The sequence below is a fragment of the Fusarium verticillioides genome, chromosome 5 (genome assembly GCF_000149555.1).
Source record: "Fusarium verticillioides 7600 chromosome 5, whole genome shotgun sequence".
Lineage (NCBI taxonomy): Eukaryota > Fungi > Ascomycota > Sordariomycetes > Hypocreales > Nectriaceae > Fusarium > Fusarium verticillioides.
The window spans coordinates 3,177,524-3,199,130 of record NC_031679.1 but is presented as its reverse complement, the minus strand read 5'-3'; the positions used below and the strand labels follow the sequence as shown (position 1 = coordinate 3,199,130).

The 21,607-nt window shown below is 49.4% G+C and overlaps 8 protein-coding genes across 9 annotated transcripts; 3 read left to right on the top strand and 5 right to left on the bottom strand.

The window, feature by feature from the left end:
- Positions 1-6: 6 nt before the first annotated feature.
- On the bottom strand, positions 7-2,134 carry FVEG_09091 (NADH dehydrogenase; the record flags this gene model as incomplete). The annotated part of the gene is made up of 2 exons (XM_018898007.1): positions 7-23; positions 70-2,134. The coding sequence occupies 2 exons, from the start codon at positions 2,132-2,134 to the stop codon at positions 7-9; spliced, it is 2,082 nt and encodes a 693-aa protein (XP_018755797.1).
- A 495-nt stretch (positions 2,135-2,629) lies between these two features.
- On the bottom strand, positions 2,630-5,307 carry FVEG_09090 (uridine kinase). The gene is made up of 9 exons (XM_018898006.1): positions 4,626-5,307; positions 4,500-4,577; positions 4,391-4,440; positions 4,184-4,328; positions 4,083-4,125; positions 3,942-4,027; positions 3,813-3,882; positions 3,530-3,761; positions 2,630-3,472 (listed from the first exon to the last, which is right to left on the bottom strand). Exons 1-9 carry the CDS (start codon positions 4,821-4,823, stop codon positions 2,989-2,991), a joined length of 1,386 nt encoding a protein of 461 aa, XP_018755796.1. The 5' UTR covers positions 4,824-5,307; the 3' UTR covers positions 2,630-2,988.
- Positions 5,308-6,086: 779 nt separating this feature from the next.
- FVEG_09089 (hypothetical protein) lies at positions 6,087-7,268 on the top strand (the record flags this gene model as incomplete). The annotated part of the gene is made up of 4 exons (XM_018898005.1): positions 6,087-6,089; positions 6,161-6,237; positions 6,422-6,617; positions 6,798-7,268. 4 exons carry the CDS (start codon positions 6,087-6,089, stop codon positions 7,266-7,268), a joined length of 747 nt encoding a protein of 248 aa, XP_018755795.1.
- Positions 6,709-8,480, bottom strand: FVEG_09088 (NADH dehydrogenase (ubiquinone) Fe-S protein 4). Its single transcript, XM_018898004.1, has 4 exons — positions 8,154-8,480; positions 7,984-8,088; positions 7,177-7,918; positions 6,709-7,107 (listed from the first exon to the last, which is right to left on the bottom strand). The coding sequence occupies exons 1-3, from the start codon at positions 8,330-8,332 to the stop codon at positions 7,609-7,611; spliced, it is 594 nt and encodes a 197-aa protein (XP_018755794.1). The 5' UTR covers positions 8,333-8,480; the 3' UTR covers positions 6,709-7,107; positions 7,177-7,608.
- A 149-nt stretch (positions 8,481-8,629) lies between these two features.
- Positions 8,630-9,294, top strand: FVEG_09087 (F-type H+-transporting ATPase subunit F; the record flags this gene model as incomplete). Its single annotated transcript, XM_018898003.1, has 5 exons — positions 8,630-8,677; positions 8,761-8,775; positions 8,931-9,081; positions 9,144-9,209; positions 9,269-9,294. The coding sequence occupies 5 exons, from the start codon at positions 8,630-8,632 to the stop codon at positions 9,292-9,294; spliced, it is 306 nt and encodes a 101-aa protein (XP_018755793.1).
- A 1,029-nt stretch (positions 9,295-10,323) lies between these two features.
- On the top strand, positions 10,324-15,308 carry FVEG_09086 (hypothetical protein). 2 transcript variants are annotated; one of them, XM_018898002.1, is made up of 4 exons: positions 10,332-10,770; positions 10,933-11,422; positions 11,473-12,996; positions 13,045-15,293. In XM_018898002.1, the coding sequence occupies exons 1-4, from the start codon at positions 10,708-10,710 to the stop codon at positions 14,541-14,543; spliced, it is 3,576 nt and encodes a 1,191-aa protein (XP_018755792.1). In that variant the 5' UTR covers positions 10,332-10,707; the 3' UTR covers positions 14,544-15,293. The 2 variants fall into 2 exon arrangements, with proteins under 2 accessions (XP_018755791.1, XP_018755792.1); XM_018898001.1 differs by having other exon boundaries at positions 10,324-10,770; positions 11,473-15,308.
- On the bottom strand, positions 15,302-18,763 carry FVEG_09085 (minichromosome maintenance protein 6). Its single transcript, XM_018898000.1, has 3 exons — positions 18,352-18,763; positions 15,812-18,284; positions 15,302-15,750 (listed from the first exon to the last, which is right to left on the bottom strand). The coding sequence occupies exons 1-3, from the start codon at positions 18,630-18,632 to the stop codon at positions 15,631-15,633; spliced, it is 2,874 nt and encodes a 957-aa protein (XP_018755790.1). The 5' UTR covers positions 18,633-18,763; the 3' UTR covers positions 15,302-15,630.
- Positions 18,764-21,232: 2,469 nt separating this feature from the next.
- Positions 21,233-21,589, bottom strand: FVEG_09084 (hypothetical protein; the record flags this gene model as incomplete). Its single annotated transcript, XM_018897999.1, has 1 exon — positions 21,233-21,589. The coding sequence occupies one exon, from the start codon at positions 21,587-21,589 to the stop codon at positions 21,233-21,235; it is 357 nt and encodes a 118-aa protein (XP_018755789.1).
- Between the last annotated feature and the right edge of the window lie 18 nt (positions 21,590-21,607).

The window sequence follows — 21,607 nt, the reverse complement described above, 5'->3', positions numbered from 1 at the left end:
ATAGATTTAGAAACTCATTAAATCTGTTTATTGTTAGAGATGTTTGTGAAATTGGGAAGGGGTACAAACCTCGTCCAAAAAGACCTCGCTTGGTCCAGTCCATCGCCATCAATAGTCGTGTTCGCAGACTCACGCTCTGCGCAAAGTAGACAGAGCGCCAAGCGTAAACAGCCCAGAGGCCACCAGCCAAGCTTCGACCCTCACCAAGATCAAAGATGGCAGAGTTACCAACATAAGCGAGACTGCCTAGGTGCTTGTACTCAAAAGCCTTGTAAACAGCAGCATCAACATCACCCTCGCGAATGTCGTTGGCGTTCAGGCCCTCGTGCATGCGTGCCATCTTGTTGAACTTGCGAGCAAGATATTGTCCTTGCTGATGAGCGCGCTGGGCAGTAGCAGGCAAGGATGTAAGCTTGTCGTCAACTTGCTTTAGCAATTGTGTCAACTCATCAAAGTCGAGTGTGCCCGATTTGTCCTTATCGAATTCCTTGAATAGCTTGTCCACGCGCTTGAGATGGTTGATAGACTGGGGGAACCGTCTCTTGACGTCCTCAGCAACACCTCGCCAGTCAGCGAAACTGAGCTGAAGCGTCTCGGGGTCCTTGCCACGCTTCCAGGCCAAGGATCGCAGGAAAGTGACGACGTGGTCGGCAACGTTGTTCTGGACTGTAGAACAATCTCCAATGGCGTATACATCGCCCAAGGGTGAGCCATTGAGACGAAGGTGGGTGTCAGTCTCCAGAGCATGTCGGTTTGTCTGAGATTTGCCCAGCTTAGCAGCCAGTGTCTGGCAGAACTGGGTTTGCGAAACACCAGTCGACCAAAGGCAGAAGCCAATAGGCAGCTCCTTGGTGATCATTGTACCATCTTCTTGTTTCTGTGTGAAGATGATCTTATCAGGGAGAACCTCCTTGACACGAGAGTTGGTGAGGACGTCAACTTGGTCGCGAGCAAAGCGTTCCTCAGCATATCGCGAAACAGTCTCATCGTAAGTGTTCAGAATGTGTCCACGGCTTTGAATAAGATGGACTGAGATCTCGTTACGTAGAAGTCTGGGGAAGTGCCTCGTCAGATCTTCGTTGAGAAGGTCAAAAAGCTCAGCAGCGAACTCGACACCGGTAGGGCCACCGCCACTGACACAGAAGGAAAGCAGACGCTTTCGCTCCTCATCCGGGCATGTAGGCAAGTTAGCCAACTCGAAGTTTTGTATGACCTGGTTTCGAATCATTCGTGCGTCATTGATATCCTTGAGGAAGTAGGCATTTTCAAGACCCTTAACACCGTGAGGGTTGGTTGTCGAACCGACAGCAACGACAAGCTTATCGTATGGCACATAGAATTTGATGTCTTTGCCGTTTGCGTCAACCTGCGACACTTCCACCATCTTGTGCGAAAAGTCGATATCCTCAGCCTTGGCGCGAATGAAGTGACCGTTAACCCGGCTCAGAATTCGTCGAATAGGCTCAACAAGAGATCGCAGCTCGAGAGTACCTACTGTAGCTGATGGAAGCATAGGGGTGAAGAGGAAGTAATTGGTTGGCGAAATAACAGTAACATGGTAATCGTCTGGGTTCAGCTCTTTGAGGAGCGCAACACCTCCCCATCCACCACCAAGAATCACCAGTCGTGGTTTGTCTTTGAGGCGACGCTTCTCCTCCGAGTCGTCATCGTCAATGAATACCTCGGCGATTGGCAGGTTCTTTTCACCACCACTACGAGGTTGAAGGGCAATCTTTGAGACGTCGATATCGCTCTGAGTGGGGTGCTCGAAATATGTGCTAGCATCGTAGATGAAGAAGCCGACGATACCAACGCCGATAACTGATATTGAGATGCCAACCCAAGCCGCTAGGCGGTAGCAAAAATTGACTACTTTGGACTTTCCTTGAGGAAGTGGTTTTCCTGATAGAGCGCGCACGAAGAATTGGGAGGGTAGTTGGCGGGTGGTTCGGCTCGTTGCTGGAGAGCCTTTTGTGATTGTTGGCGAAGCACCTGTGAGCTTGACGAAGCTTCGCGATTGTGACGAGTATAGTGGGCGAGGACCGAGAGATGGTTTGAAGCCTCGAGAGCTGGTAATGGCCCTGTTTTGACCGGCGCGAGCCAGTCGCGCGGCCATCATGGAAGAGACGGGCATTATTTTGCGGAATTGGTGGGATGTTCGACGTCAATCAATGATAAGCCAACGGGGTCAAAGAAACCGTTTAGTGCTTTCTAGATCATGACACGAGCAGAAGCACAGAATGTTAGTGAGAGAACACTCAATGGATGATGCAAGAAGAGGACACGAGTGAGGCAGAGGAAAAAGAGTCCTCTAGTTTCGATTGTATTGTGTAATGCATGCATCTAAAAAAGGATCTTCCCGTTTACGGAGCTCAATCAGGGATGAAGTGGTTGCAGCTATGACTTCCAGAGGTGGTACCTACAGCACGGTACAGCTACGTCATTACCACCTAGAGCTATCTCTCCCCTTCATCACCACCAATTTCTTGGCGATCCATGACAACCAAAGATCGGCGACTCCACTACCGTACTTCAAACATCAATATCTCATTTTCCATCGTCATTGAACCATAGGCCACTCATAGAAAAACCCAGGTATTCATTTGAAGCCATATCGACCCCTCGGATACGTCGGCCGCCATGCCATGGCTTTGGCTGGTTTGCGTCAAATATCACACAGTGGCTCCTCTTTTTTCCAAGTATCCTGTTGGTTTCGGACGTCCCGTTTCGTGGATCCTAGTCGTGGATCAGTTACGTTACAGATGCTGATGAGATGCCAATTGTGGTGGATCTCAAGATTGTGAAGAGCTGACGCAGCAACTGAACGCAGCGCTATTCGTATATTTGCTTCCTTTACGGATATAATTACCGGACATTCCGATAATCCTTATCGTCAATCTTGATTTGACTACCACTATCACTGCGTTGTTTCCAAGTTTCCGCCATCATATATCATGACAGACGTATACTATATATAAGACTGGTCCATCAGCAGCGGAAATACCTCTTCTCGACCCATCGTTCTTGTTGGTAGTCGAGCATGTTGCAAACCACGACGGTAATCTCTGGGAAAACGGATGTCAATCTGTGAAGTCCAACCTTGCCGGCCGAGTATGTTGCTAGAACGATACGATCCTGTTTCACGCCATGATCGACCAGGACTTGCACCGCCATCAACGCGGCACCTCCAGTAGCCATCTGGGTGTCCAGAAGAAGGACACTTTCTTGGTCTGCAATATCGTCAGGTAGTCGCAAGTAATGAAGTTCCGGCTCTCCCGTGGAATAGTCGGATTGAATAAGAAGACGGCCCGTTCGGCAATCGGGAATAGTCTTTCGAAGCGCCGGCTCAAACGCGGATCCTCCTCGGAGTACAATAACGGCGCAGACCTCACCCGTTGATACAAGACCCTTGTATTCGTATCCTTGGGGTGTTATAATATTCTTGGCTTCGAAATGGGCATTGTTGAGGGCCCTATGAAGTGTTAGCGAACACACTGTCTTTCGTACTCACAGTCTCTCGTTATCTCACTGTTCAATAATCAGGCTTGCAAGCCTGTCAAAGTAGAATATGAAGTCCTCAGGATCTGTGTCAATATCCTGAAGGATGGTGTTCATGAATTTGAGCTGTCGTGTATCATCCAAGACCACGACCCGTTCAGAAAGCGGCGAATCCTTACTTGCTGCTTCCAGACGGGACAGTGCCTCTCGGTGATGTCTTGATTTCTCGAACAGCTTCTTCTCAACAAACTGAACCATCATTTCTACGAACATGAGCGTTTTAGTCAAGGTTTCAAGGACTCGTGACTACTCACCAAGGGCAACTCTGTTCTCAATTCCTCGCGGTACGATCAAATCAGCAACTTTCCGTTGGGGCTCAACGAACTTGAAGTTGTGAATTAGTCTTCATAAGAAGTCCCCTGTTTCTGTTACGAGGTGCTTACCTTCTCAAAGTTTGGCTTGACGAATCCAAACCACTGCTTGATGATGCCCTCGATATCTCGCCCACGCTCCCGCACATCACGGACAACTACACGGACGTGGTCAGAAATCCTTCCGTAGGTCTTCGTAACGTTAAGACTTACGTCTCCTTGACAGGCATGTATCTGCATCTGCCTCACAATAGATCTAAACTCCGTGTTAGGTCCATATCATTCTCTTCCATGGGGCATCGGTTTTAACATACACCCATATCAAGCAGTTCAAGCACTCGAGGGTCGTAAAGCGCAAAGATACCCTCTAGGACAAGTACATGAGGCGAGTAGATGGATGTTGTACGGTCCAATCGAGAATGTTTGGCGAATGAATAAACGGGAATTTCGGCCCGTTTTCTATGAATATGGTGAGACGTCAGTGAGGTGTAAAACTCAAGGTCATCGTCAACTACACATACCCAGCCTTGAGGTCCCGTAGCTTATCGACCAGAACATCGAAATCGATGGCCTATGAGAATAACATCAGCTGCTATTCTGGCAGTTCATACTATATCATATGAAGCATACGTCAGGCGAGTCGAAGTCATATTCGTTGGCGAAGGCCAATTTGGACTGCTCAGGTGTCAAGGTCTTATAAAAAGAGTCCTGTTATATATGAGCTTATGTCCGAAGCATAGTTTCAGGGATTCATGCCATTGACAAAATAACGACCCAGGGTAGGTTCAGCTTCTTGACGATCGCCTGGGACAACGTCGATTTGCCTGAACCTGAGCTGCCCGCGACGCCGATAATGCTGACATCGGCCCAGGGAGGTGAATAGTAAGCTCGCTTCTGAACCGTGACATGACTCTCGAGCCCGCCATTGACTTCAGGAATTGCAGAGGCGGACATTGCGGTGGGCTAGTTCTCGATGAGGTCACCGTCACCTGAGATTTGGTGCGAAGAAGGCGAAGAATGGATGAACGAATGGCGAGGATAGTTGGTAGCTGGAGAACTCAAACTTTCCTCTCCGAAAACTAGCCCTGCAATGTCCACGAGCTGTACGAATATGGTGCCTCCAAAGTTTCGACTCGAGGGTTTGGCTTGCCCGTCGTTGGTGGAGCAGTGAGCACGGTCCTGTCGCGTGTGTGATCCACAGAGGGCCAAGAAGAAGCGGGACAGCAGTGAGAGCTTCAGTGAAGAGATGAGCTATTGCTAGTAGTTGTAGCTATAGGTCAGAGGAAAAGTTGAGAGTGATGGTTCATATAGATATACTCTGGTGGTTGAGTTAGAAAGTAAAAATGGAAGAAGATAAACAAGTTCAGCCCTGGCCCTGCTCATGTTTTAACGATCGATCTGACCTCGTCAGGGTTCTCCTCATACCGTATCTGTATATCGAAAGACGGCGATGGCCGAAGGCGCATTACATTCTCCGCACGATCAAAAGAGATAAGCTACTGTCTAGCCCTGTTCTACTGTAGGTATCACGCCTCTAGCTCGATCATGGTGACCTCTGTTGTATGTAATCTGTGGCTTGGCTCATGACACTCATCTCATGAGTTGGGGTACCATGACCATCATTGAAGCTTGAATTAGAGCTCATGAGCTGTATTACACCCGCAGGACTATACCTGAAATATCGAATTGACACTTGAAATTGTGAGTAGGTTCATATCATAGATGGTATTGCACAGCCCAGATCCGATTGATCGAGAGCAATGGGATAGCCGCGGCATACAACGGAGCTCATTTTCAGGGACCTGACCTTGATTTGGCGGGGCTGTCATTGATGGAGACCTGAGGCAGACAGGACGGAGCTCAGTGGAGCTTTTCGCTGATATGATTGGTTCTTAAGCCCAGTAATGAGGCTACGGGCTTAGGACCCACGAGCACGGCGCTACTTTTCCTCCAGCCCCAATCATATTTTCTTCTCTTCCATCTTCCGTAAACCACTTCTCTTTTTCCTTTTCCTCTTTCTTCTTTACATCGTTCTGAGTAAACACAGAAAGTTTCCCTTACGAGTAGCATAGAGATCACGAGCCTGGATTGTGGCCTGATTCTCGGTGCGCTGAATCGCCTGTATCCGGCCCTTGCTTCTATATCGTGCCGTCGATTAACCCGTCTCCGTTCAAGCTTGGACTCGCAGCGATATTCGTGCTGGGACAACCAGACAAAATGGTGAGCTATGCTGTCGACAAGGCGAGCTTCAGCCCAAGCTTTGTATAGCTGGGTGCTTACTCGAGAATCAGACGTCATCTGCTTCTACAGCGACTCCCGTCAAGCATGCCTTTGACAGGCGTGTTCACGATGTCAAGTCTCCCAAAAGGTACGATACTCTTCCTCTCGAGCCATTTCACCTACCTTGGTCAAGTGATGAACGCACTATCAATGGGAATCTCTCCTAGCATATAATGCGGAAACACGATATCAATCTTCTTTTTCTGAACCCACCATTCAATACATTTCGTTGTATGCACTTTTCATGTCAGCAGTTGCTAACGTCTCCAAAGTGATATCAACGCCCTAATACTGGACTACCTTACTATGGAAGGTTATCCGAATGCGGCAGCAAACTTTTCCAAGGAAGCCAATCTTGAACCTCATCAGGACACGCAGTACATCATAGCGAGGCAGGAAATCCAGAACTGCATTCACAGTGGTGATATTAAGACTGCGATTACAACACTCAATGAGTTTGACCCACAGGTATGCACTTCCATTTCATTGAACCCATTTTTTATATATGATTAGAACACGAGTTTTACATGCACCACTCATAGAGCCTTCGGGCCTTTGATGAGGAACAACCACTTTTTATGATTATCTTTCTTGTCACTTCTTCATCTCACAGATTTTGAAATGTATCGTCGCTAACTCGACATAAAGATTCTAGATGGAGATAAGGCACTGCATTTTACCTTGCTACGACTTCAACTCATTGAACTCATCCGCGCTTGTAATGCGACTGGGGATATTCAACCAGCCCTCACTTTCGCTACTGAGGAACTAGGCCCCAAAGCACCCACGAACCCCAAGTTTCTGGAAGACTTGGAGAGGACCATGGCGCTGCTCTTGATTCCTTCTGACGCGCGCGAGCCCCAGTTGGCAGCGTTGCTAGAGCCAGAGTTGCGACGAGAAGTTGCAGACAGCGTAAATCGGGCCATCCTTGAAAGACAATCCCGAAGGCGTGAAGCAGCTATTCGCCAGCTCGTCAGAATGCGTGTCTGGGCCGAAAACACTGCCCGGGATAAGCGTAAAAACTTACCTGACCGACTGGATATTGGCTTGAACGGAGAAGAACCCGACAGCCCTAGACCTCACACCGGAAACGGCCATGACCCCATGATTACAACGTGACATTGATACCCCGACCTGGAGGCATGCTCAAAGAGTAGTAGTTTTGATTGTGTGGCGTTGTTCTTCGTACAAGTAGCGCTTGGCGTTTGGGCTAAGATTGACATCCTTATGGTAAGGATCATGAATAAGACAAAGGCTGGCTGTCGGGCGTTCTGAAAAGGCCTTGAAAAAAAGGCTGTAGACCTCGACAGTATCCTAGAGGCAAGATTAATCATTCATTTATCACACATGCCACTTCACGCGCGACATTGCCCCAGTAAAGGTTCATCTTAGTTGAAAGTCACTGAAATTGAACCAGTCTTTAAAACATATTTACATGGGGCCGGGCTGTCTAAGCCATCTATTTCGTCCTGATATGCTTGAGCTTTCTGGCAGAGTACAGGAAGTTGTTGGCATAAGCCTTAGGTGCAAACTTGCGAGAGTTTGGCTCCTGAACAAAGTACTCGTAGCCCTGCTTCTCAGCAAAGTGAATAGCATCCTCCTTGCTCGAGAAGTTGATGTGGGTACCTTGCATAAAATCTCCCGAAGATTGCCAACCGATCAACGGGTTCTCCCATCGATGACCCTTGGGAAGAATATCCCAATCCATTCGCCAGCGTCGACCGCGCCAGTCGCCGGACTGAGTCGCTGGCTTAGCTTCCTGGTAGATGCTGGAGTAATTGTTAGTTACTGAGGCTTTCGACGACATTCGAGTCATGTATGTGAGCAGACGAACCGAACTGTTCGGGCCTGGAGTTCCATGGGAGCGCCTGAGACCACAGCAGCGGGAAGGATCTCTTCGTTGCCTTGCTGGATGGATCGAGGGACAGGTGTGAAGGTGCTGGCATTCAGTCAGCACTGTTATTCCATCTTTCAAGTTTTCAATCGCGTTTCGAGGAATCGTACGAGGTAGCCTTGTCAGCTTCGATATTGTAGTCGGGCTCGCTGGTAACAGGGCCAGTGATGGTGCCGCTGGCCTGAGTGACGTTGCTCTGGAATCGTCGGGGTGCGGCGGAGAGGGCGACTCTGGGCGCAGCAGCGCTTCGCAGCATACGAGCCGCACTCTGAGATCGGAGGGCGGCCATGGTGCAAGGCGGTAGCTTTCAATTGGCGACAGGGGAGTGTCGTTTCTTAAGTGAGTGATGGTGGTCTGCGGCGATATTCTGAGGTTGAGGCAAGCTTGAACAGCGTGATCCTGATTGGGTGGAGCGGATCAGCTGTTTAACCGAAGTCGCGGAACGAGTGCTTTTCGGCAAGAACCTGAACCTGGGCGGGACCGTTCATCTCGACAGAACCTCAAACTACAGCCCTTGCAATTGAGCGTCACGTAGACCCTCGACGGACCAATTCTCGAGACTCGAATCCTCCGAACTACCGACATCATGAGCTTCGTCACTCGCCGAGCGCTCTCGACGCTCATCCCCCCCAAGGTGAGAGAGAGCCCCTTCGGTTATGGGCGCAAATCCCCGGTGCTCCGATTGATTCCGTTGCTAACACCAGTTTTCAAAAACAGGTCGCTTCTCCTAAGGTACGCAGAATCCGATGAAATTATTATCCCACGGAGCTTCGTTTTCGATCTCGACGAATTTTGGATGGACGAGGACTTTTATAGGCGATCGACAATGGAGGGAAATTTCGTCATGATGGAGATTCAGAAGGCTGACAGAACTCGATGCACCACAGGCCATTGGCGCTGCTCCTGATGCTATCCGCATGCAGCGTGTCGTCAGCTTCTACGAGAAGCTCCCCCGAGGTTCCGCCCCCGAGGTCAAGGCTAAGGGTCTCCTCGGCCGATACCAGGCCAAGCACTTCGGCAAGAACCCCACTGGCAAGCGTACGGACACCCCCTCTCGAAATTGGTTTCAGTGTTGGATTCTGACAGTGATTGTGTTATAGCCATCATTCACCTGATTGTCTTCCTTGTCAGCATCGGTTACGTCCAGAACTACTACTTCCACCTTCGTAAGTATCCTCATCACAGGGTTGAAGGGGAACTGTTCGCTGATACTGGGATCACTTAGGCCACCACAAGAACAACGCTCACTAAGCAGCTTAAAATGGCGTTTAGATGCCTTAGATGGATCATTGTGTGAGAGGGAGCGGGGGTCGTGTACATATAAACTCCGGAAACTTCGCGGTCGAGCACGCGCCTTGGCTTCCCTATGTATCTCTAACAAGCAAGTGATGTGACAATGCCATCACGTTTTTGGTTATGCGCTGTTCTTTGGTTCTACGTCGTGCTGTGCCTTCGGAGCGGAATCTTTCTGTGTATTCGTCCCTCTGTTAGAATTGTAAGCTTTTTGGGTGGTACTACATTCCTCAAGCTCTTCCGTATTCTGCACAAAGAGATAACGGATATTGGAGTTGTTGAATCTTGCACGTCAAGAATTCGTCTTGGCTTTGCTTCGGGTTAATCAACTCTGTACAAGCTGCGGTACTGTAGTGTACACTCTAATCACTTTCAACAGATCATGTTATAGTGTTGACTCAGCCGGTCATCGGAGTAAGCATAAATGCAGTCCTGACAAGTCTGCAAGTGTAGGTGTATAGTTACTTAAGTGAATGATTGGTCTGGACAATGAAAAATACAACATGTAAACTGCATTGTTTGCAGGATGTGAAGTGTTACTCAAGGAAGCCAATTAGACACCTAGTGTAGGTATGTACCAAAGCCTATTACAGAGGATGCTTGCCTGCCTCATTAACCTATTTTCATGCAAAAGCAAATGCTGGATGACACTAGTGATATTGAATGACTCTCCAGAATATTAGCATCACGTTCCTTGTATTCAAATTTAGATGAGATCAGATCCTTTCTAATCAGCTGAGTGGCCGGTAGAGTCATTCGGCTCCATGCTGACAAGCCATTTGAATGATACCCCTAAGTTCCAGGGCGGACCGGCCTTGTAAGCTGGCAGCTAGCAGCTGTAGTTGGTCCCGGTAGCCCTGCCACTGTCAGTCAGGGGCCATGTACAGATGGCCAATCCCAGCCCCTTATCGTTTGGCCGCTAAGCCTAGCCCAGCCTCCAGCATCACTTTCGGGTCTCTGAAAACTGGCGTCTGTCTGTCTGGCCTTCCACATCACAAACACCAGTGCATCAGCCGCAGTTACTCCGGGTTCATTGAAACCTCACCTTACACCTCGCAACTGACACGCCTTGCAGTTCGGTGATTTCTCCTCCTCATATCCCACCCACGACCCTTGGATCGAGCATCGTATCAAATACCTCGTAATCGGACGACCGAAGATCGCCTTTCTATACCCGTAACATCCTCCCGTCCCCACTACCGATACTCTTGCCCTCCCCGCCCCGCGGCGTCGCAACTGATCCGACTTCGAGATCCGACGTTTCGTCTGCCTCTAAACTCTAGTCCGACCAGAAATCGACGAGACTTGGCGGAGAAACTCATCAAGAGGGGTTCTTTTGCTTAACACACGACCGGCGCATTCTTACCACGTATGATGGCAACAGAGGCTGCCGTTGATAAAGCTGCCGATGCCACTGCCTCTCAGTCACAGCCTGTACGTTTCATCTTCCCTGCTTTGCGAAAGTAAAGCTACAACCGTTTTGCTTCTGGCGAAATTGGAACACTGCGGCCTTCTTCCTTGCCTGTTTGAACCTATTGCTTCAGTTAGCCGAGCTGCTGTAGCTAGCCTCGCTAACAAACTTTCTCATGAACTTAGTCGCCCGACGCCGAAAATGTCGACCCCGTCCGCTCGAATTTGAATGGCAGTGCCGGCAACGATGACTATGAAAATAAGCACATTACGAACGTCGAAGATCAACTCACCTCTGCCGATGCTAGTGCCAGCGGAGGTTCAGATACAGAGGCATCACGCGCAGATGCTTCAAAGACGAAAGATGGAGAGAAAGCTCATGGCCGCGCAGGCTCCACGGTCAAAAAGCCTGCCTTCAAGGCTGTCTCGGTCAACAAAACATTCCTCGCAGCAAAGGCGACTGCCAACAGTGCTGCAACCAAGGCCGCCGAGAAACAGCCTGCCGGTTCCAATACACCCCCGACGACATCGGCTACCTTATCCTCTTCAAGACCTCGCCTTATAGCAAAGACTGGTAGCAGCACTCGCGATTCATCGCCTCGGTTTTCTGGTGGTGTGAATGGCGGAAAACCTGGCGGTGCACCTGATGCAAATGCAGTTTGGAACAAAAACCGACGTATGTGCAACATCCTGAATCAGCCAATTTAATGAGCTAACAAACTGTAGCTGTGCCGCCGCCTGAACCCAAAAAGTTTACCGATGAGGAGCTCAAGAAGTATGGAATTCATATGGCCAGTCGTTTGAACGAAGATGATGCACAGGGGCAGAACAAATGGGCAGACATCGACGACGACGATGAAGACTGGGCCCCTGAAGCTATTACTTGGGGAGATGGCACAAAGACGACACTCCCCCACCCTGACGAGCATCCACCACCGCCATCAGAAAGTGGTTCTGTTGCGTCCAAGGGCAAACCCGTCGATAAACCACGATCTCCAGCTCCACCTGTTGCTGTGAGCTCCCCCCTGACAAAGTCGAGTAATCTGGCCCAGGGTAAGGGTTTGATTCTGAAGAGTGGCTCCCAGGAAAAACCAACTCTTGTTGCCAAACCTCCAGCTCCTCCGGCACCTGTTAAGTCCCCGTGGGCTCCTCTACCTCCGGTCGAGAAGGCTTCACCTATTCCAGAACAGGCCAGTCTTGCTAGACCACCACATAATAAGGGCATGACTCCCCCGCCTCCAAAAGAATTTGCGGCGGATGATTTCAATCGTTGGAGAGACAGTTCATCTCACGGAGGCCGGGAATTGTTTAACTCCCATTCTGGCCGCTACGAACCAGTGCACGACAACCGACGTGGCTCGATGAGAATGGAACAGCATCCAAAGCATCATCCTTCCCTATTACAGCGACCACCTCAACCAGATTATCCAGCTGAACCCTCGGGTGCTTTCCAGACCCATAGAGTTTCTCAGGAACCTCCTTTCGCTAGAAGACGAGGATCATCTAATGTTAGTGGCGGAAGTGGCTCGTTTATGCAGCGTTTGAACAAGGGAGGCGAAGTGCCCATCCCCCCTCACGAATTACAGGAAGGCCGTAGACCATCTTTCGTTGGCTCCGTTGATGGCCTCGTCTCCCCCAACCTTTCAGCCGCAGCGCATGGCCCAACGAGGGGCCAACATCATTCTAACTGGATACCTCCCCGGAGTTCTCCAAATCCTGCCTTTGCGCAACCACACCACCCTGCACCTCTTCCTGAGGAAGTTGCCGGTCCACCCCCTCCCCTTCAACCTGCTAGCGAGGAGGTCGAATATCAGAAGAAGCTTATGCGAGAACGTGTCGAGTTAGCTAGGAAACGACGCCAGGAAGAAGAAGCCCGCGAGGAAGCTGAACGTCGGGAGCGCATTCAGAAAAAGCTGGATGCTATGGGGCCTGCGCCAGAGAAGAAGACCGAGAAGAAGGAGCCCGCAGAGAAGCCCGACGATGTTTCACACCCAACACATATCCAACAACGTGACCATAGTAGCGTGGCAAACCAAACTTCTACACAATTGCAGCAGGATGGTGACCACTCTGCAACAGCTTCGTCAGCTCGACAGCAAACTCAAGATTCCGATGCTAAAGTCGGACACACTCAAGGCACAGCGCCGGCGGCGAGACGCGTATCTCACAGCCAAGAAGCGAAGCCTAGTGAGCTTTGGGGGGCAGCCGCAGCATCACGTCAGGATAGAGCTGTGTCGAATTGGGGTACAGGTTCGCAGCCCCGAAATAATGTTTGGGGGTCGCCTAATAATGATCGAGGCCTTGGTAACGGCACATTCAACACCGATATCGGTCGTGCACCTCTGGATAACCGCTCAGGTTCTCAAGGAAACAAGGGGCCATCACCTATCGCCCCGCCCAATAATCAACGACAACCTTCTCAGGCCCGATCTCAGCCTCCAGCCCCAATCGGTTCTGGACCTTCACGATACGGCTCTTCTGGTACCCATCCTCCGGCAGGATCTGATGTAGCAAGCAAGTGGATTACTGCCGTCGGTGAAAAGGACAAACAACTGAGCGCCAGCCGATTAGCAGAGCGGGTTGAGCGCGATCGTCTACTTGCTGAACGTGGTGTTAGTCTTGAGGATGCTCAGCCGGTCATCAAAGATACATGGCGCCAGGTTCATGCTCCTGGTGATGGTACAAGACGCCCTATTGGTCCTCAAGAAGCCCAGCCAGCTGCCCCATGGAGGAACCCAGGTGATGATGCAAAGGAGGATCCTACTAATGTTGGAGTGGTGGGAGGCGGAGTGCCAGGCCAGGCCGGAGCTTCACAGAACCGCACATCTCGATTCTTCCCTGCGAGAGACTCGCATGATAGAATCAATGAGAATGAGCCGTCGCGATCCAAATCGCCAACCCCCCCGCCACCTACAATGGAAGGCCACCCAGCGTACGAGGGCGATGTTATGAAACCTCATGTATCGCTTCCAAAGCCTCATCCTGTGGTGAAGCTACCCCCATCTATGACGGCCTCACAATCTCCCTCAAATCGTGTACAGTTCGGCTGGGCGCACCCACCATCCTTCAAGGATGTCGTTCGGGGTCCTGTGAGCCCCAACCGTGTACCATTGACGGCTGGAGAGTCTTCTCAAGAGAAGTGGCAGAATAAAATTAACAGTTTGCTTGGTAATAGTTCTAGATCTCCACCCCAAAAGTCAATTGGCGTCGACCCTGCAAGCAAGAGTGCTCTGGACCATGTTGCCTACCACGACTCAGCCACTGTTTCTCTACCTAGGAACAATGTTTCAGCTCTTGCACATTTTGATAAGAGCCTCTCGTCACCCGTCACCAAACCCATGGCCGAAGAGTGTTTTGAAGAGCAAGAGATGGGGTCCTTGCCGCAGATTCGACTACCACACAAGGCCCCCGAAGCCGCTTGGCAGCCGGCATTGGCACCAAATAAGCCTCTGCCAAAGAAATTTACAATTCAGCCAACTGTCATGGAACCATACTACTTCTCCGCTGAAGTTGTTGGTGGCGGCAATATTATGAGAATCATGTTCCCTAATATGCAAGAAGCCAGAACTGTTACTATTCCTTTCTCAGCAACTCGAGGTGGTCGAGGTTCGCAAGGACGAGGTGGTCCCAGAAGCCGGGGCTCTGGCTATGAACGTCGAGGAGGCAAGCGAGATGTGTCGAGCTCACGAGGAGAGCATCCCCCAACAAGCTCAGGTCGAGGAGGCCGTGGTAGCTACCGCGGTCGAGGTTCTGACTGGGGTCGCGCACCAAGTAATCCTGCTTCTTTGGCTGCTTAGGAAAGCAAAGCAAGCTGGAGGAAACCGGCCGAGATACCGGCATGACACCATCCTCAGTCTATTACATAATACTGGCAGCGCATCTTGTGTTTATCGCTTTATCTGCTGATGCATTGGTCTCACCTCCCGGTACATAGCGACCCCGACCATTCCGATGTCCGTATTCAGGATATCATGGAATGAGCTTCTACATACATTGTCTGCACAGCCATGTACTGCAGACTTGTTTCACGTGCTAGCATTTGCTTTTTACGCACATGTTAAACACGCTATACCTTTTTTTTGTTTTTTCTTCGTCTCCCTTTACAACACTGGGGCTCTGTTTTGTCTTCATAAAAGCATACATGGCGGGCATTGCTTTTTGTGAAAATGATAGGATCACCTGGAAAGGGGAGAATTGACAGGCTTTTCAAGGCTCACATACAATCCAAACCAAATGAAACACGCGCCATGTTCTCGATGACAGGGGACGGCGTCTGAGTAACAAGTTCGATGACCTGCTTTACTTTGGGTCGGGGGACTGGGTTCGCGATAATCGAAAGTGCTAGGTTTTTTCCCCTTATTTTTGTACTTCTTGTATGAAGGAGCTGGATCAGATAAACCTGGAAATCAGAAGCAGCCGCAACAGACTTATGGAGAGAGAGATCACTATGATGGGAACGATGAGCGTTACTACGCCTTGACGAAATCAACGAGTGCGTACGAGGCTCTGTCAGACAGACGATTGATCAATCATACAAATTTCGCGAATTGCAAGTGCCTGAATTGAGTGTCTAATGAATAACTGTGTGATGATGACATTGTAAGATGAGATGTAACTGCTACATGTATACCACACTCAATTGCCATATTCATATAATGTTTGTACATTAATGGTATCTATCATATTCAACATCCTCGTAACAAGATCCCCTTCTAAAATTCCACTCATTCCATGCATGATATACAGTCGCTCACAATAAGATGAAACAAGTCGACAATGTAGTATCACAAACTCCTAAAACGCCCGTCTTCCAAGGCGTTAAGTCATGACGTGCATATCAGCCTCCCTCCATTTATACCTTCTCGTATGTTTTCAGACAGATAATTAGACCTCCTCGACCGCACAGTTGGGGTGCACAATATACATGATTTGGGAGGGATCTGTTGAAGAGCTTGCTTCACCATCTGTGAGGCCTTCGCCGCGGAGAGCCATGAGGATGTTTTCCTGCAGATTTTGAGTTAGTATAAGGCTTGGAAAGGAGGATTTATGTATATATGTTGCTTACCTTGACCATCTTTTTGAGCACCATGTTGGCGAGAGCCTTTTCTCTGTGATAATCCTCCTCGCCTTGGAGCTCATCCTCCTTCTGCTCCAGGTACCAGTTGGCCAATTCCTCGCCGTTAACACCTTCGTTGTTGCCGACCTCAGCATCGGTGATATGCTGAACAAACATGTTGACCATCTTGATGTAGTTGTCGTATGTGATTGTTTGCTTCCTTCTTTCAGGGACAGCACTGCTACGGCCAGGCTGTGTATCATCTTCCTCCATGACTGCGTCGTGTTCTTGACCACGGCCGGAGGCAGCATCAGCGGCACGGAGAAGTGTCTCGCTATCTTCTTCGGGTTCCTCGTCGTACACCTCAACGTCATCGTGCTCGACAGATATGATACTCTGTCGCAGGAGGTTATAAGCCTCGACAACCATCTCAGTGCTGATCTCTTCCACACAGTTGACCTTTGCAATAGCCTCGGAGAGACGAATCATACTCTCGAGCTGACGGACTGTAATTCGGTACGAGTTCTTGCCCACGCCTCCTTGGGCATCGTCGGCGCGAAGTTCCTTGTACTTCTCCACGAGGACATCCTTGGCCTCTTCGGTAAACTCAGGTCGGAAAGTCTTTGCAAAACGGATGTATCGCTGAAGTTGTTCTGTGCTGAACTCGGGCTCAACAGCCTCGTCACGCAATTGGTGGATGCCAACAATGTGCTCTGCCAAGTGGCGGTCGACTTGTTCGTTACACTCGTCGAGGACAACAAAGAAGAGATCGAAACGGGACATGATAGGTGCCGACATGTTGATGTTAGCGCGGAGGGTCGTCTTGCGGTTGTAACGACCACCGACAGGGTTAGCAGCTGCAAGAATACTGGTTCGGGCATTCAGCGTAGCTTGAATACCGGCCTTTGCGATCGAGATGGTCTGCTGTTCCATAGCTTCGTGAATGGCGACTTGATCTGCGATATCCATCTTGTCGAACTCATCAATAGCACAGACGCCATTATCTGCCAGCATGAGCGCACCAGCCTCGATGGTAAATTCACCTGTCTCTTCATCCTTGACCACTGCAGCAGTAAGACCAGCGGCAGATGACGCCTTGCCACTGGTGTAAACAGCACGAGGCGCAAAAGAGCACACGTATTTCAAGAACTGAGACTTGGAAGTGGAAGGATCACCGACGATGCAGATGTTGATATCACCTCGAAGTTGCATACCCTCAGCTGTGCTCTTGGGGACACCAGACATGAGCTGGAGCAGCAGACCCTTCTTGACGACCTCATGGCCGTAGACCATGGGAGCAATAGATTGCACAAGACGGGAATAGATATGGTCACCGTGGACCATTGCTCGCAGGTCCTCAATTTCAGAGGGGTTCATGGATGCTAGAACAGCAGCTTGGGCATCTTCCACTGACTGCTCTCCCTCGTTGGCTGTGTTCTGCGTCAAAGCATTGACAACATCGGCAGCACCACTGGCAGCCGACCGACCAGAGGTCGAAGTGTCCGGGTTCACCATGCAGGCAAGGAAGGCAAGACGATATGTCAAGTCTCGTACACCCAGAGCCTTAAGACCGCTGATTCCACTTCCACCGGCATCGGCTCCTCTAGGCGCATTGCGGTCGTCACGGATAGCAGTCGGTCGCAGTCCTGGAAGGCCGAGTTGACTGACATCAGGAACGACGATCAGGGCACCAGTGAAGATGCACTTCTCTCCAGCCTTGGCGCGATCAACAATCTCACCACGCAGAATAACGTCCATAGTTCGAGGCATGCTGCCTGTAGGAATCTCGGAACTATTCTCCTGAATTCGAACCTTCTGCCAATCGACAAAGGTACTGCGGCGAATGTCGAGTTGCCAGGCCACACGGTTCTGGCATGTCGAGTTGGGGCATTGCGTAGGTTCCGTGTATCGAAAGGTCTGCTCAACATTTGGCACAACGGTGCGACAAGCCTCGCAGGTGAAAGTAGCAACAGACAACTCGGGACGGACTTCGGATGTTCGAGTGACTGTTCCAGAGATAGAAAGAAGCTGGCCAATGTTGGCGGCTCGTAGGGCACGGACTCTGGAGACTAGAGGCAAGTTGTAAAATGCGATAGAGAAGAGCTTGTCGGTTTGTTGGTGCTCGTTCTTGCGGTGTGACGACTCGGACTGGCTGGCAGAGCCGAGATGACTGGCCGCAGAAGTCGTGAGATTGCTCGAGGCTGTGGGCTGGCGATGTTCGCGGAAGTACATTGGCTCGTACTTTGCAATCATGTTGTGTAAAGCAGCGGTGAGAAAGGGGAGGAACCGATAGTATTGGCGCATAACACCATCTGCCAAACTGCCATTCTCCCATGCAGCCAGATGCCTATAGTCGACGTAGAATGTCGAAAGCGAGTATGTGCGCATGCCTTTGATCTGGGCGACATAGTACTTGTCTGTAGTGACAGCGCTGGGAGTAGGCGCACTTGGTGTCGGGGCACTGATAGGATCCTCGGCAAAGCTGTTTCCCACACAGAATGGTTAGAAAACGTTTCATGTGTATAATGAGTCTATGTAGATGCACTCACTTCTCGATAAAGGACTCAAAGTGTTCCTGAACCAGCAGGCCAATTCTGTCCTCAACACGACTGATCTCGGTGGAATTCGGGATCCTTGAGCTTCGTGGAACCTGATCATCCGCAAATCCATCACCCTCATCATCGCTTGGGGCACCCATATTCTCTGAAGGAGGTCCTCGTGGGCGTGCTGAGGAGGACGAGGGGAAGCCCATATTGCGTCTAGGGGTCGGGGCAGCCCGCGAGGGGGCATCCGACATCATGAAGCCGGCATCACTCGAGGGAGTAGCCATTGCGGCGCTTGAATTATAGCGATCGTCTTTACCGGGTTGACAGTTGACAAGTGACGATGCACGCAATGCTTTGGTTGACCGAGTCCTGGTGGATGAATTGATTGTTGAATGTCGAGGGGAGATTTTAGTTGCCAGGGCAAAGGCATGGAGCCTGTGTGGGGTTATCCTTGGCGCTTGAGCTTCTTACAGGGCGACGCGTCCAGAACGCGTAGAGGGGCTAACTACGTGACGCGACTTTGATTGATTGCATTTAGAGTTGACCAATTGGCTCGCGCTATCCATCTACCATCATGAATTACCTCGATGATAGGTAGAGATGATAATGAGGAAATAATGTATCTCTAAAACTGGATTTTTGTGCCTAGAGTCTACCTGATGGCAAGAATATCAAGTTCATCAAGTTTCATGCTAACATCGTGGCCCATAGTCGAAGCAGCTATTCATGCTGCGAAATATTTAAGTATCAGGCATATATGACAAGATTTGATCTTATTAATGGATTTGAGCCTGTCATGTCATTAATACTACTACCATCTAGTATATAACGTCATGTCTTGCTATGAGACTGTACTATGGAATCAGCAGGGCACAGCGTAAGGGAATGAAATTCAAGACATTTTCCATATGGTATGAGCCTGTTGAAAATTACTTGTCTTCTTCTCTTGCTTGGCATGATGAAAATAGATAAGAAACGAGGCTCTTACATATCATAATTGTTTTAAGGTAGAAGAAGTAGTTGCGGTTATACATCTAAGTGAAGTTTCCGGCTTGCCCATTTCCTGGAGTTCTCAAGATATTCAAAAGTCACTGTTTCTATTACCGTTAGTCAATGGTCGTACAACTCCAGATCCAAGGGCTTCAGAAAGCTACTCTATAATTCAAATCAAGGCTCTTGTAATAGCTTTCTCTGTATACGAGTATAAAGCGGACAACTTGAAGAGATGGGAGTGCTCCTCTTCCAATCTACGTGGCCTAGACTAGAGGCAATCGTTTGATGCACCTATTTCGAATACTTTGTTTCCATAACACCATGATGTATTCTACAAATCAAGTTACATCAAGAGGCAAAATATACAATGCAAAATATGTTTCAGACGGTGAATCTCTATCAGGCTATGGGTGGTTCGTTGCCTGCGCTCCTAAATAGTCTTCTGACTTGTCTACCATGCATGCATACGACTGAGTCATGAATCATGATCAACGGATCCCATGCCAAAGCGCATATACCGGTATTTATATCGTTTAACGAGGTAGGCCTTCGGGTACTGGATCATTTGTTCGAATACCGATAGAAATGGACTTATCCTTTCAGCTGCTTGTGATAGGCGAATAGCCACAATGGATGGTGTAGGAAATGCAACCCAATGTTCACTCTAATTCTCATTTGTAATCCAAACTCCAATCAAGGAACAAAGTCGTCAAAGTAAAGTTACCGCTCTCCCAAAAGTTCCTGACTCAACGTTCAAGCCAGGCGAAAACTAAATCATGTGTTCCGTCCCGCCCGGCCGTTAAGAGTTCCACAATACGCTAGACCTGAAGAGATGCACCTCAGTATGCAATACACCGTCATAAAAATACTACGGTAGCAATCTGATAGCAGACCGACCATCCGGAAATGACACACATATCCAAGTGATCGACTGGTCACTGCTTATCATCAAGTAACCATACCCCCAAGCTCCGAATGCAACTCTTATGCAGGGACCTTGTGACACGCCCGACTGGCACTCACTAAGGTATACCTTAGTACCTTACTCACTCGTACGCTCCAGTTGAAACGTCCACGCGCAATTTTAACACATGCCATTCGAAAAGTTTACTCCACCACCTTTTGCCTAGTCAACGGTCGAGAATAGTCGATTCTCCCAGAGCAACGATTCATTCATTTCCTAGCCTCATATAGGCCCAGGCCCAACATTCTTTGCACCCCAATAATACCCCATGATGGCCTGGCAACCTCCGCGTGGGAATGTCGTGCAGATGTTACGTTCCCATGCCTTCAATATCCCTGGAATCGAGTCACGCCAGCTTCCATACTACCGTGTAAACTCATCTAAGATTATGATTATCCACTATCTAATGGTAATTTGCCCACAGAACCATATCCATTCCTTTGCCCAGCCAGTATAAAACGCCATTCTACATAACCGATACCATGCTGATGCCGACGAGGGAAGATTGCGATAGCCATGTAGAACAAGGGCCATAGGAATGCACACAAGGGTATAATGCCTATTGATCAAAGTCCATCCAAACCATATTTCCCTGCAACTAGGGTAAATCGACATAAATAATAACAGCCCATGTAATCTCCTCTTGACATTCCATCATAGTACCTCCATTCAACATTCCATTCGTGTCCATAATCCCAGTCACCTTATCCCGTCTATCCTATGTCCATCCAATCCAGTCAAAGATAATCCAATGAGATCCTCTATGGTGTAGATACCTGAGAGCAAACGCAGTCCAATAGAAAAAGAAAGAAAAAACAAGAAAAAGATAAGCTTGGAGTAGGCGACAAGTCTATGCTACCATACATGACCCCCCCTGTTAGTAAATGAGGTCACTACCTCGATAAAGGTATGAAAGATAAAGAAGTGTCATAGTGTGCCTATCAGGCCGAGAAAGCATGACTCCAGATTGACAAAAAGGCTCAAGCAGCATCGAGGTGAAATAATAAGAAAGAATATGACGCCTAGAAACGTCTTGCGCAAGCCTGGGCATTGAGTGCAGTGCCGCGCTAGCGTAATGGTGTATTGTGAAGGTGGCGTATGGCGTCGATGGTGCGGTGCGGCGTTGCGTGATTGGTTTGGCGGCCAGAAACCTACAGCTGATCCCTGCTTTGCGCTCAACGGATCTACCCGCCAAGTCGTGGTTGGCATGACCAACAAGAGGGTGTGGTTGAATGGTACTGTAGAGTGCCGTGTTTTGACCGCATGACCATCCTGCGGGCACATGCTAGAGGTAAAAGGATG

Bases quoted from the DNA above. Each gene is read 5' to 3' on its own strand.
- FVEG_09090 (XM_018898006.1), bottom strand. From the start codon at position 4,823: ATGTCCGCCTCTGCAATTCCTGAAGTCAATGGCGGGCTCGAGAGTCAT. The intron at 4,329-4,390 runs GTATGTGTAGTT...CCATATTCATAG, and splicing joins CTACGGGACCTCAAGGCTGG to AAAACGGGCCGAAATTCCCG. The intron at 3,473-3,529 runs GTGAGATAACGA...AACACTTCATAG, and splicing joins GCAAGCCTGATTATTGAACA to GGCCCTCAACAATGCCCATT.
- FVEG_09088 (XM_018898004.1), bottom strand. From the start codon at position 8,332: ATGGCCGCCCTCCGATCTCAGAGTGCGGCTCGTATGCTGCGAAGCGCT. The intron at 8,089-8,153 runs GTACGATTCCTC...ACTGAATGCCAG, and splicing joins GAAGCTGACAAGGCTACCTC to CACCTTCACACCTGTCCCTC. The intron at 7,919-7,983 runs GTTCGTCTGCTC...CAATTACTCCAG, and splicing joins CTCCAGGCCCGAACAGTTCG to CATCTACCAGGAAGCTAAGC.
- FVEG_09086 (XM_018898001.1), top strand. From the start codon at position 10,708: ATGATGGCAACAGAGGCTGCCGTTGATAAAGCTGCCGATGCCACTGCC. The intron at 10,771-10,932 runs GTACGTTTCATC...TCATGAACTTAG, and splicing joins CTGCCTCTCAGTCACAGCCT to TCGCCCGACGCCGAAAATGT. The intron at 11,423-11,472 runs GTATGTGCAACA...AACAAACTGTAG, and splicing joins AGTTTGGAACAAAAACCGAC to CTGTGCCGCCGCCTGAACCC.
- FVEG_09085 (XM_018898000.1), bottom strand. From the start codon at position 18,632: ATGGCTACTCCCTCGAGTGATGCCGGCTTCATGATGTCGGATGCCCCC. The intron at 18,285-18,351 runs GTGAGTGCATCT...TGTGGGAAACAG, and splicing joins TTTGAGTCCTTTATCGAGAA to CTTTGCCGAGGATCCTATCA. The intron at 15,751-15,811 runs GTAAGCAACATA...CAAAATCTGCAG, and splicing joins TGCTCAAAAAGATGGTCAAG to GAAAACATCCTCATGGCTCT.